Source organism: Heterodontus francisci, chromosome 22 (genome assembly GCF_036365525.1).
Source record: "Heterodontus francisci isolate sHetFra1 chromosome 22, sHetFra1.hap1, whole genome shotgun sequence".
NCBI lineage: Eukaryota > Metazoa > Chordata > Chondrichthyes > Heterodontiformes > Heterodontidae > Heterodontus > Heterodontus francisci.
The window spans coordinates 53,143,941-53,155,767 of NC_090392.1; the positions used below are offsets into that span (position 1 = coordinate 53,143,941).

At 44.7% G+C, this 11,827-nt stretch overlaps 1 protein-coding gene across 2 annotated transcripts in view; it reads left to right on the top strand.

The window, feature by feature from the left end:
* LOC137381372 (endothelial cell-selective adhesion molecule-like) overlaps positions 1-11,827 on the top strand; it is a 147,656-nt gene that overhangs the window by 120,224 nt on the left and 15,605 nt on the right. For both annotated transcript variants that reach the window (XR_010977158.1, XM_068053856.1), the window contains exons 5-6: positions 6,926-7,048; positions 10,054-10,195. Coding sequence is in view for 1 of the 2 variants with exons in the window: in XM_068053856.1 (XP_067909957.1) it covers positions 6,926-7,048; positions 10,054-10,195 (265 nt within the window). In the remaining variant the exon portion in view is untranslated. The remainder of the gene's footprint in view (positions 1-6,925; positions 7,049-10,053; positions 10,196-11,827) is intronic.

Sequence of the window (11,827 nt, forward strand, 5' to 3'; positions counted from 1 at the left end):
CATGATTTTGAATATCTCTATCAAATCACCTCTCAGCCTTCTCTTCTCCAGGGAAAACAGTCCTAACTTCTCCAATTTGTCTTCATAACTGAAATTCCTCATCCCTGGAACCATTCTCGTGACTCTTTTCTGTATTCTCTCCAGTGCCCTTGCGTCTTTCCTAAAGTGTGGCACCCAGAACTGGACGCAGTACTCCAGCTGAGGCCGAACTAATATCTTATACAAGTGCAACATAACTTCCTTTCTCTTGTACTTATGCCTCTAGTAATAAATTCCAGGATACTGCATGCTTTATAAACCACTCTCTCAACCTGTCCTGCCACATTCAATGACTTATGCACATATACACCTACTGAGGGAAATAAGGGTGGAAATTGCAGAGGCACTGGCCATAATTTTTCAGTCTTCCTTAGACTCGGGGACTGGAGAATTGCATGATCACTATCCCCTAAATGCTCTCCTACTGATAATTGATCCTCTTGGCCCACCTCATTCCCAAGAACCAGGCCTAGCAGTGCCTCCTTTCTCGTTGGACTAGCGACATACGGTTGTAGAAAATTTTCCTGAGCACACTCGAGGAACTCTTGTCCCTCAAAGCCTTTTACATTACTATTATACCAGTCTGTTTGGATAATTAAAGTCCCCCACTATAACTACCCTATAACTTTTGCACCTTTCTGTAATTTCCTTGCAAATTTTTTCCTCCACGTCCTTCCCACTAGCTGGTGATCTATAGACAACACCAAGCAATGTAACCGCACCTTTTTTGTTCCTCAGCTCTAGCCAAATTGATTTTGTCCTCGACCCCTCTGGGACATCCTTTTTCTCCAGCACTGCAATGCTCTCCTTAATACTGCCATCCCTCTCCCTTTTTTCCCTTTCCTTGTATCCATGAATATTTAACACCCAGACCTGCCCTTCTTTAAGGATGCCCTGCAGTCGCTCTGTGACATCCTTGACCCTGGCACCAGGGAGGCAACACACCATCCTGGAGTCATATTTACTGCTGCAGAAATGGCTGTCTGTTCCCCTAACTAATGGGTCCCCTATCACTACTGCGCTTCGACTCTTCTTTCTCCCCTTCTGTGCAGCTGAGCCACCTGTGGTGCCACAAACTTCGCTGTGACTGCATTCCTCTGAGGAACCATCACCCTCACCAGGATCCAAAATGGAAAACTGATTAACGAGTGAGATCATATCACGGGACTCTTGCACTACCTGCCTGGTTCTCTTAGACTGCCTGGCAATCAATCATTCCCTGTCTGCCTGAATGCTCCTAACCTGCGGTGTGACCACCTCCCTAAATGTGCTATCCGCATAGTACTCCGCCTCGCGGATGCACACAATGCCTCCAGCTGCTGCTCGAGTTCTGAAATACGGAGCTCGAGCTTCTGCAGCCTGCAGATGTGTTTGTCTAGGACACATGGTGCGTCCAAGACTTCCCACATGCCACAGGCTGTACATTCCACTTGGCAAAGCTGCCCTGCCATAGGCACTCACCACTCACCAAACTCAAATCTCCACGCTCAGCTTGCAGTCTGCACACCCTTTCAGGCAGTGAGTTAGTTTTAGGAAATGAAGTTGGGCAGGTGGAAGGAGTGGCAGTGAGAGAACATTTTGGTGGTAGTGATCATAATTCAGTCAGTTTTAACATAATTAAGGAAAAGGACAGCGATAGAACAAGAATTAGAGTTCACAATTGGGGCAAGTCCAATTTTACTAAACTGAGGAGTGACTTAGCAAAAGTGGACTGAAACAGCTCCTTGAAGGTAAATCAGTATCAGAGCAGTGGGAGACATTCAAAGGGGAGATTCAGAGGGTTCAGAGTAACCATGTTCCCACAAAGTAAAAGGGTGAGACGGCCAAATCTAGAGCCAGATGGATGTTAAGGAGCTTACAGGATAAGATAAGGCAGAAAAGGAAAGCTTAGGTGCAACATCGAGAACTCAATACTACAGAAAGCCGAGAGGAGGAAAGAAAGTGGAGGGGCGAAATCAAAAAGGAAGTTAGGAGAGCAAAGAGAGGGCTTGAAAGAATATTGGCAAGAAAAATCAAGGTGAACCCAAAGATGTTTTATCGATACATTAAGAGTAAGAGGATAATTGAGGAGAGAGCAGGGCCCATAAAAGACCAAAAAGGTAACCTATGTGTATGGGTGGAAGATGTTGGTATTGTGTGTTCTTAATGAATATATTACATCTGTCTTCACAAAAGAGGGGGACGATGCAGATATTGTAGTTAAGGAAGACGGGTGTGAAGTATTGGATGTGATGAACATAGGGAGAGAGAGGAAGTATTAATGGGATTAGCATCCTTGAAAGTTGATAAATCACCAGGCCCAGATGAAGTGTACCCCAGGCTGTTAAAAGAAGCAAGAGAGGAAATAGTCTGACCATCATTTTCCAGTTCTCACTGGATACAAGTGTGGTGCCGGAGGATTGGAGAACTGCTAACGTTGTACCTCTGTTTAAAAAGGGAGCAAGGGATAGACCAAATAATTACAGGCCAGTCAGTCTAACCTCAGTAGTGGGCAAATTATTAGAATCTATTCTGAGAGACAGGATAAACTGTCACTTAGAAAGGCACAGGTTAATCAAGCACACCTGTACCTCCTCTGCTCACTATTGGGTTGGCATTCCTGTCTCGCCATCAGTGATGGAGCTGCTGCCACGCTACCTTATGTCTCCTCCGCCAAGGGGGTCAGGATGGACAGTAACGGTACACCTCTGCCAGTCTTTGCCTGTTCCTTGAGGTTTTGGGCTGTCTTTTCCTGCAAGCGGAAGGATGAACACTGTTAGTCTCCCCATACAGAGAAGCATAACGTCTATGCTGGTGGCAGCCCAGCAGTCCATGATGGGGCACACAAATGCCTCCTGCATGCAGCCACTCTCGAGGGACCTTGTGGGGGTCAGCAATCACAGATGGGCGCCTCTCACCAAGATGCACCAATTCCTCTAGCAGGATGTGCTGCTGCCTGTCCCCTTCGCCAATTATAGGGTGGTCACTCCCTCTCCAGAAAATGCACCCTTGCACGTTGCCACATGCAAGCCCCAAAGGGAAAAAAGGTATAGAGTACTCACCTTGGCAGACCAAATAAGGTAATTGACGCACTTGTGGCACTGAATCAGGACCTGTGGCCTAGCCACAAAATTCGGCCCAGAGTATGATGCAGTACAGCTGTGTTTGTTTTTTGGAGCGAGTCCCTGATTTGCAATTGAAACTAAAGATTTCCAGGTTTTTGGGGGGAGTCAAACACAGGTTAGATAAACAAACTGTCCTGTGACTGAGGAAAGAACAAAGTTTTTTTTTTTACCAAGGACATGTGGCTGGGGGCTTCGGTTTCAGTTTTGACTGGAAGGCTTTTGGAAAATGTGAAAGTTAGCTCAAAGTCTGTGTGTATTTTGTACAAAAAAGCCTTTGGGGAATTGTGAAGAACTCTGCAGTGGATGGAAACATCAGCCAGGTTGTTTAAAGAGACAGGCTGAGAGCTGCAGTGTTTTGTGCTTCCAAAGAGGCTGCTTGGAATTGAAGCAGACCAAAAAGCAGCAATTTGGCTGAAGGCAAAGGAGTCCAGACTGAGGGCTGACCATTGGGGAATGACTTACAGCAGGTATCTTTGGTGACTGAAAAGTTTTCAGCAGAATGCCATCAGGACAGTAGTGGGCCAGGCCCAGATTGCTCAAGAGGTGAGAAAACCAAACTTGTTAGAGAAGATTGCAGCACTTGCTATCGACGGGACCTCATTACTTTCGTATCTGCATCCTGGAGGACAGAGCTTGAAAAACTACCTGAGAAGTTCCTGGTTTTGTTTTTCTGTGGGACTGTTCCACATCACCTTGCTGGTAAGCCTAATCTGAGGATCTGTATGGTTGTTGCATCTGCTAGTTAACAGGTAACCTTTAAGGTATATAAATCAACCGTGGATTCATATTTAATTTATGTTGGTTTTGGTTTGAGTGTTAAAGTAAAATTGATAGAAATGAAATCTTGTCTGTTTTGTTTATGGTTTTCTAAATTGGGGTCAGTTGGCGGATTTGATTCTTTTGGTTTGTTGGTGGGCTTCACGGGGATCATAGCAAGAGTCTCTCCGGTTGGTATCCTGTTTAAATTAAAAAGCCGAGCACAGACTTCTGAATACTTGCTTTTACTTCTCTATCCTAGTTCAGTTTCAAAATAGTTTTTGTTACTTTAAGCAATGCTGCTGCTGCAATGTGAGGGAGCTGGGTCAATCTGCCCAATCAATGCTGACCTATTCATGATTAATGTCTTCTGTTGTTAATGCAGCTCCCTTACAATGTGGTGCTTAGTGTCTCTTCCCAGAGAGCTCAGCTCATGAGTTCATCAGTTACTCTTCGAGTGTATTTCAAAAAATACCGACAGAAAAATCCCCAAAAGGGGTCCTTCAGGTTAACGATTAGAATTTTTACTGGACTGTTGATGACAAGAATCTCTACTGATATATTTCGATAGTGTAGACCTGGTCTTTAATGATCGAACAACCATGAAAGAACAACAAAACGTCCCAAGGCATTTCACAGGACATTATAAAAAAAAGATGCTGAGCCACATTTTTTAAAAATTCATTCATGGGATGTAGGCGTCACTGGCCAGGCCAGCATTTATTGCCCATCCCTAATTGCCCTTGAGAAGGTGGTGGTGAGCTGCCTTTTTGAACCACTGCAGTCTATTTGGGGTAGGTATACCCACAGTGCTGTTAGGAAGGGAGTTCCAGGATTTTGACCCAGCGACAGTGAAGGAACGGCGATATAGTTCCAAGTCAGGATGGTGTGTGACTTGGAGGGGAACTTGCAGTTGGTGGGGTTCCCATGTTTTTGCTGCCCTTGTCCTTCTAGTTGGTAGAGGTCGCGGGTTTGGAAGGTGCTGTCTAAGGAGCCTTGGTGCGTTGCTGCAGTGCATCTTGTAGATGGTACACACTGCTGCCACTGTGCGCGGTGGTGGAGGGAGTGAATGTTTGTAGATGGGGTGCCAATCAAGCGGGCTGCTTTGTCCTGGATAGTGTCGAGCTTCTTGAGTGCTGTTGGAGCTGCACCCATCCAGCCAGGTGCAGAGTATTCCATCACGCTCCTGACTTGTGCCTTGTAGATGGTGGACAGGTTTTGGGGAGTCAGGAAGTGAGTTACTCGCCTCAGGATTCCTAGCCTCTGACCTGCTCTTGTAGCCCCGGTATTTATATGGCTACTCCAGTTCAGTTTCTGGTCAATGGTAGCCCCATTGATAGTGGGGGATTCAGCGATGGTAATTCCGTTGAATGTCAAGGGGCGATGGTTCGATTCTCTCTTGTTGGAGATGGTCATTGCCTGGCACTTGTGTGGCGCGAATGTTACTTGCCACTTATCCGCCCAAGCCTGGACATTGTCCAGGTCTTGCTGCATTTCTACACGGACTGCTTCGGTATCTGAGGAGTTACAAATAGTGCTGAATGTTGTGCAATCATCAGCCAACATCTCCATAAGGAGATATTAGGTCAGATTACTAAAGGCTAGCTCAAAGATGTAGGTTTTAAGTAGCGTCTAAAAGGAGGAAAGCAAAAGCCAAGAGGCGGAGTGGTTTAGAGAGGGAATTCCAGAGCTTAGGTCCTAGGCAACTGAAAGTGTGGCCAACAATGTGGAGCAATTAAAATCAGGGATGCTCATGAAAAGAAAGAGACTTGCCTTTCACAACCTTCGGATGACCCAAAGCATTGACAACCAATGAAGCACGTTTTGAAATGTAATCATTGTTGTACTGTTGGAAACACAACTGCCAATTTGCAGACAAGATCCCACAAAACAGCAATCAGATAATGACCAGATAATAAAGCATTTTTCCCTAATGTTCAGCACTGAAAAATCAGAAAACAATGCTTGTCCTGTAGTTTTGAAGGGAGCTTTTGCGAACAAACCATTGGCATTCAGCGCACATATTGAAATTTGTTCTTGGCTAGGCTTATTGGACTTTTGCATCTGACTGTTTTGGATATCAACTTGATGTCAATCTCCAACTTCCTAGTCCAAATCTGTGCCAGTACCAAGGTGTGGGCGTATTTACTGTGACATGCAGTGAGAGTTAATAACCTCCAAACAATCTTCAAACAAGATTCAGCAAAAAAGTAAGCTGCAAGTTCACAATAATTGCAAATTTGGAGTGAGGATATAAATAGGGCTGGAGTACAGATATAGGGATCTCACTTTTGATGGGTTAATAGTCACACTCAGCAGTAGAAGAACTTTGTAAAAATTGGGGATAATTTTAAGCTTGGATCTATAAATTGGAACAATTTGAGAAGTGTTTTGAAATTTCCTGTTTGGCAAAAAAATGTTGGGTCCTATATAGGTTTTATATATAACGGGAGAAAATGGTATGAGCTGGTCTATTAGAATTCTGTCCGATACAAAGTAATAGAAGGGCGCAGCCTAAGTTCTTGGTGAGCTAGTAATAGATGTGTCTCTAACAAAGATTATGGGTGTTGATTTATTTGACCTTCTGCCTCTGGGGAACATCTATTTTTCTGGGGGTAAAGGTCAGAAAAATATGGTGGTTTTCTACTCCTCCCTTTTGTTTCCCTGTGATTTCTGTGGCTTTCCAACTTTCCAACTAGGCCCTGCCAGGAGGTGGGCTGGCATGGGAGGCTGCTGAACCAGGTTAATAATCAAGAAAAGATATTTTACTGATCCTGAATAGGAGCAGCTCACGTCAGGCCAGTATGTTCATGTAGTGGACTCTTAACAGGAAGCATCTAAATGGAACAGAAGGATTATTTCTCATTCATCATCTTATGTAATTCTAATGGGAATGAATAGGTAGAGGTTTGGTCCAGCAGGGTTCTATATAAATGGCTGAACCCACTGAAATATAGACTTGAATTGGTCATACAGTTGGAGTTAATGTTGCTTTTGAGTTTCTTAATGATGTGTTTGTTTTGTAGATCGCAGAATGGGAACTCTGACATTGACCAACCTCAGCAAGGAGATGTCGGGATTATACACTTGCAAATCTGTAAATATGGCAGGGAATGCATCATGCTCAATACAAATGAACGTGATGATTCGTAAGTATTGTAGTGGAAGGGGGTTGTCTCTTTCTATGAATATCAGGAAAAATGGTGAATTTAGTTGATCCATGACGATTGAGTAGTATATGTGCTCTGTCCTTCCAAACTCATGAAATTCTCACTTTTCTAAGCTGACAATGCCTTAATTTTCCCCCCACCAAAAAAAGTAATTTCCCCTCGGCCTAGTGTGCCTTTCAAAGACAGACGAGTTAGTGTGAAGAAAAGGAATGTGAGGACTTTGGAGAAGATTGAGGAGTAAAAAGGGGAGGATTTTCCTGTGGCTTTGGGACCCTGACGTTGGGACCCACATTTGCCAACAGTGGGACCAACTCAACTATCTTACCAGAGGCAGCCTCCTAATTCACCACTTCTGGGCTCGCCATCCAATTAAGGATGGTAGACTGGCTCCTGTTGCTGCTGGCCTAATCAGAGGGCCGGCAGTTTCAGAGCCTTAGCAGTCGAACCGGGAGAGGCGGGTGCTCCTGAGGCAAATCAGAGTTGAGAGGTCGGAGAGGTAGGTTTTAAATTAAAATTCTGAGGAGCCAAGTAGACAGGCCCCTCTGGATGGTTCATTGGGGCTAATGGGGTGGCCTTCTCTGCCCGCAGCCTCTTTGGGGTATGGAGGCTCCAAGTCTGGTGGTCTCCTGCCTTTATGAAGCTGGAGGCCTCCTCATGCATCGGTGGGGGGGGGTGGGATGGAGGTAGGGGAGGAGGTGCTGCTCGGCTACCTGAAGAATGCCGGTGGATCCGAAGAATCAGTTGTAAGTGGGGCATTGATTATTTATGTTGGCTGCCCACCTCCTTCTGGTGGTCAGCCACTCTGCATCCTGTCTTAAATAAAAACAAGAAATGCTGGAATCACTCAGCAGGTCTGGCAGCATCTGTGGAAAGAGAAGCAGCGTTAACGTTTCGGGTCAGTGACCCTTCTTCGGAACTGACAAATATTAAAAATGTCACAGGTTATAAGCAAGTGAGGTGGGGATGGGGCAAGAGATAACAAGGGAGAAAGCGAAGATTGGACAAGGCCACATAGCTGACCAAAATGTCATGGAGCAAAGGCAAACAATATGTTAATGGTGTGTTGAAAGACAAAGCATTAGTACAGAAAAGGTGTTAACGGACTGAAAATTGAACAGCAGCAAGTGCAAACATGAAAAAAAACAGTGGGTAAGCAAACTGAACAAACTAAGATGAAATGAAATAAATGTAAAAAAGAAAAAAGAAAAAACAACTAAAAATGAAAGTAAAATGAGGGGCTGTCATGCTCTGAAATTATTGAACTCAATGTTCAGTCCAGCAGGCTGTAGTGTACCTAATCAGTAGATGAGATGCTGTTCCTCGAGCTTGCGTTGATGTTCACTGGAACACTGCAGCAATCCCAGGACAGAGATGTGAGCATAAGAGCTGGGGGGAGTGTTGAAATGGCAAGCAACTGGAAGCTCAGGGTCCTGCTTGCGGACTGAGCGGAAGTGTTCCGCAAAGCGGTCACCCAGTCTGCGCTTCGTCTCCCCAGTGTAGAGGAGACCACATTGTGAGCAGCGAATACAGTATACTACACTGAAAGAATTACAAGTAAATCGCTGCTTCACCTGAAAGGAGTGTTTGGGGCCTGGGATAAGTGAGGAGGGAGGAGGTAAATGGGCAGGTATTACACCTCCTGCGATTGCAGGGGAAGGTGCCATGGGACGGGGACGAGGTGGTGGGGGTAATGGAGGAGTGGACCAGGGTGTCGAGGAGGGAATGATCCCTTCGGAATGCTGACAGGGGAAGGGAGGGGAAGATGCGTTTGGTAGTGGCATCACGCTGGAGGTGGCGGAAATGGCGGAGGATGATCCTTTGGATATGGAGGCTGATGGGGTGGAAAGTGAGGACAAGGGGAACCCTGTCACGGTTCTGGGAGGGCGGGGAAGGGTTGAGGGCAGAGGTACGAGAAATGGGCCGGACACAGTTAAGGGCCCTGTTAACAACAGTGGGGGGGAAATCCTCGTTTGAGGAAAAAGGAGGTCATACCAGAAGCACCGTCATGGAAGGTAGCATCATCAGAGCAGATGCGTCGAAGACTGAGAAACTGGGAGAATGGAATGGAGTCCTTACAGGAGGTAGGGTGTGAAGAAGTGTAGTCGAGGTAGCTGTGGGAGTCGGTGGGCTTATAATGGATATTAGTAGACAACCTATCCCCAGAGATGGAGACAGAGAAGTTGAGGAAGGGAAGGGAAGTGTCAGAGATGGACCATGTAAAGGTGAGAGAAGGGTGGAAATTGGAAGCAAAGTTGATAAAGTTTTCCAGTTCGGGGCGGGAGCAGGAAACTGCACCGATACAGTCATCAATGTACTGGAAAAAGAGTTGGGGAGGGGGCCTAAGTAGGACTGGAACAAAGAATGCTCAACATATCCCACAAAAAGACAGGCATAACTAGGACCCATGCGGGTACCCATAGCGACACCTTTTACTTGAAGGAAGTGCGCGGAGTTGAAGGAGAAGTTGTTCAATGTGAAAACAAGTTCAGCCAGGCAGAGGAGGGTGGTGGTGGATGGGGACTGATTGGGCCTCTGTTCCAGGAAGAAGCGGAGAGCCCTCAAACCATCCTGGTGGGGGATGGAGGTGTAGAGCGATTGGACGTCCATAGTGAAGAGGAGGCGGTTGGGACCAGGAAACTGGAAATTGTCAAAGGAAAATCCTTTGCGAAGAGTAAGCGTGCAAAGACTGCTGGAGATATCTGATGATGTGCCCTTACTAACCGTCTCCCCTTCACCAGGTTGAGTGGTGGTTGTGTAGAGATCTGGAATACACTATGGGGAATATGAAGATGCTAATCATTCATATAACACCACAGATAGCAATTTCATTGCTTCTCTCAAAGAATTCACAATTACTTATTTAATTATAAATAAGTGGCCCATTATTAGATTTACATAAGCTCCTGACTGTTTCTCTTGGTTTTTCTGATTTGAATACTGTCAAAAAAGAATAATTCATCTTTAAAATGTCTCCCTTTCTGCAGCAAATAATGCTGGGATCATGGCTGGAGCCATTATTGGAGTGTTCTTAGGAATGTGTTTGATTATCGCTCTCATCATTTGCTTCTGCATGCATCAAAGGAAGAGAAAAGCTGAAAAGGAGGAAGATGTAGCTAATGAGATAAAGTAAGTAATTGTGAGTAACCAAGAGGTGCATCAGGGCCTGGGACAAAGAAAACAAGCTGGCTTCCTCCATTAGTTGGTGGAACGTACAAGGGGCCTCTGGGGAGTTATCAGTTTGATGTGGGCAATAAAAAGAAAGCAGATGGTAAAAATGCTAAGCTACTAAAATTGCAGTTTCACTATATAACCTTTTATGGGGGAATCTCTGCATATGTATACATACTGCAGTCCTGTAGATACATCTGCTGCCCCATGTAGCCATGGACTATCCCATTCATTCATTCATACACACCAGAATATTTTACTTGGAGATTGTAGGCACCTTTAATCCCCTGAAGAATTTGTTGCTACTAATGTTCTAGTTACAGTAGAACGCTCACAAAAGATTTATCCCACATTCTGCAGAAAACAGGATTGTAACTCAGACAAAACCCCTGCAGTATGGAGCCACTGACTCTCATTTCATTTTGGCTGCATCACTTCTACCAACTCCCACCCAAGGTGGTCATCTGGCAGTGAAGAAAATTATGCTGGCTCCAGTTCTAACACCTGAATATATCACTGTGCCCAATAGCCAAAGTGAGACACGTTGATTTGAATCGAAGCTGTACTATTGTGAGTGGGATGACTTGATTTGGTTATATTCACATTTTGACTCATTTATTAGCCCTGAGGAAGTGGATTTGTTTTTACAGTTTGTGAGTCATGCAAGAAGTTAAGAATGTTGCAGTCATTTTTCAATTTCTTGTATGAGTCATAAGAATCCATGTCTGAAAATCATGGGAAGAGTCAAGGACTTGAAAGTGTTGGCAACAGTGCCCTTTTGGTGTATTCATATATTCAACTAATGACATTTTCATACATTTTCATTTTTGCAAAATGAGAATTGCTGTCAACAAGCAGAGAAAAGAATGTTTAACCCATGAAATTTTCCTGTGCTTCTCTTGGTTCTTGGTGCAATACATTAGCCTGACTAAAAGAGTTGGGAAGGAGGTGACTTACATCTGACACTGTACCAATGAAACGCTTAAACTGGCAGCTAAAAACATGAGAGTGGTTTGGGAAGTTTTTAAATGTTTCCCTTCCCTGATTCCTCCTGTACCTTACCGACCTGTAGAAAGCAGCTGGCCTACATCTGATAGCTCCCCAGAGAAGCATTGGAACCAACATCCTAGCCTCAGTGAAATATCCCATCCAAACATAATTAATGAATTTTTTTTACCAAAAGATTTTGGTGCAGCTTCTTGTTGATTTTATGGGTGCATGTGTTCATCAAAGTACAGCAAGAAATGCAACATTTTCCAATCTCAGGCAGTTAGTATCAGTTTCAAGCACTTCCAGGACAAACCAAGTAGGTTTGTCTTATGAGGAAAAGTTGAGCATGTTGGGCCTATACTTACTGTAGTTTAGAAGAATGAGAGGTGATCTTATTGAAACATATAAGATTCTGACAGGGTAGATGCTGAGAGGATGTTTCCTGTCTGGAGGAATCTAGAACTAGAGGGCATAGTTTCAAAATAAGGGATCTCCCATTTAAGATGGAGATGCGGAGGAATTTCTTCTCTCAAGGTCATTAATCTTTGGAATTCTGTTCCCCAGAAAGCAGCAGAGGCTGGGTCATTGAATATATTCAAG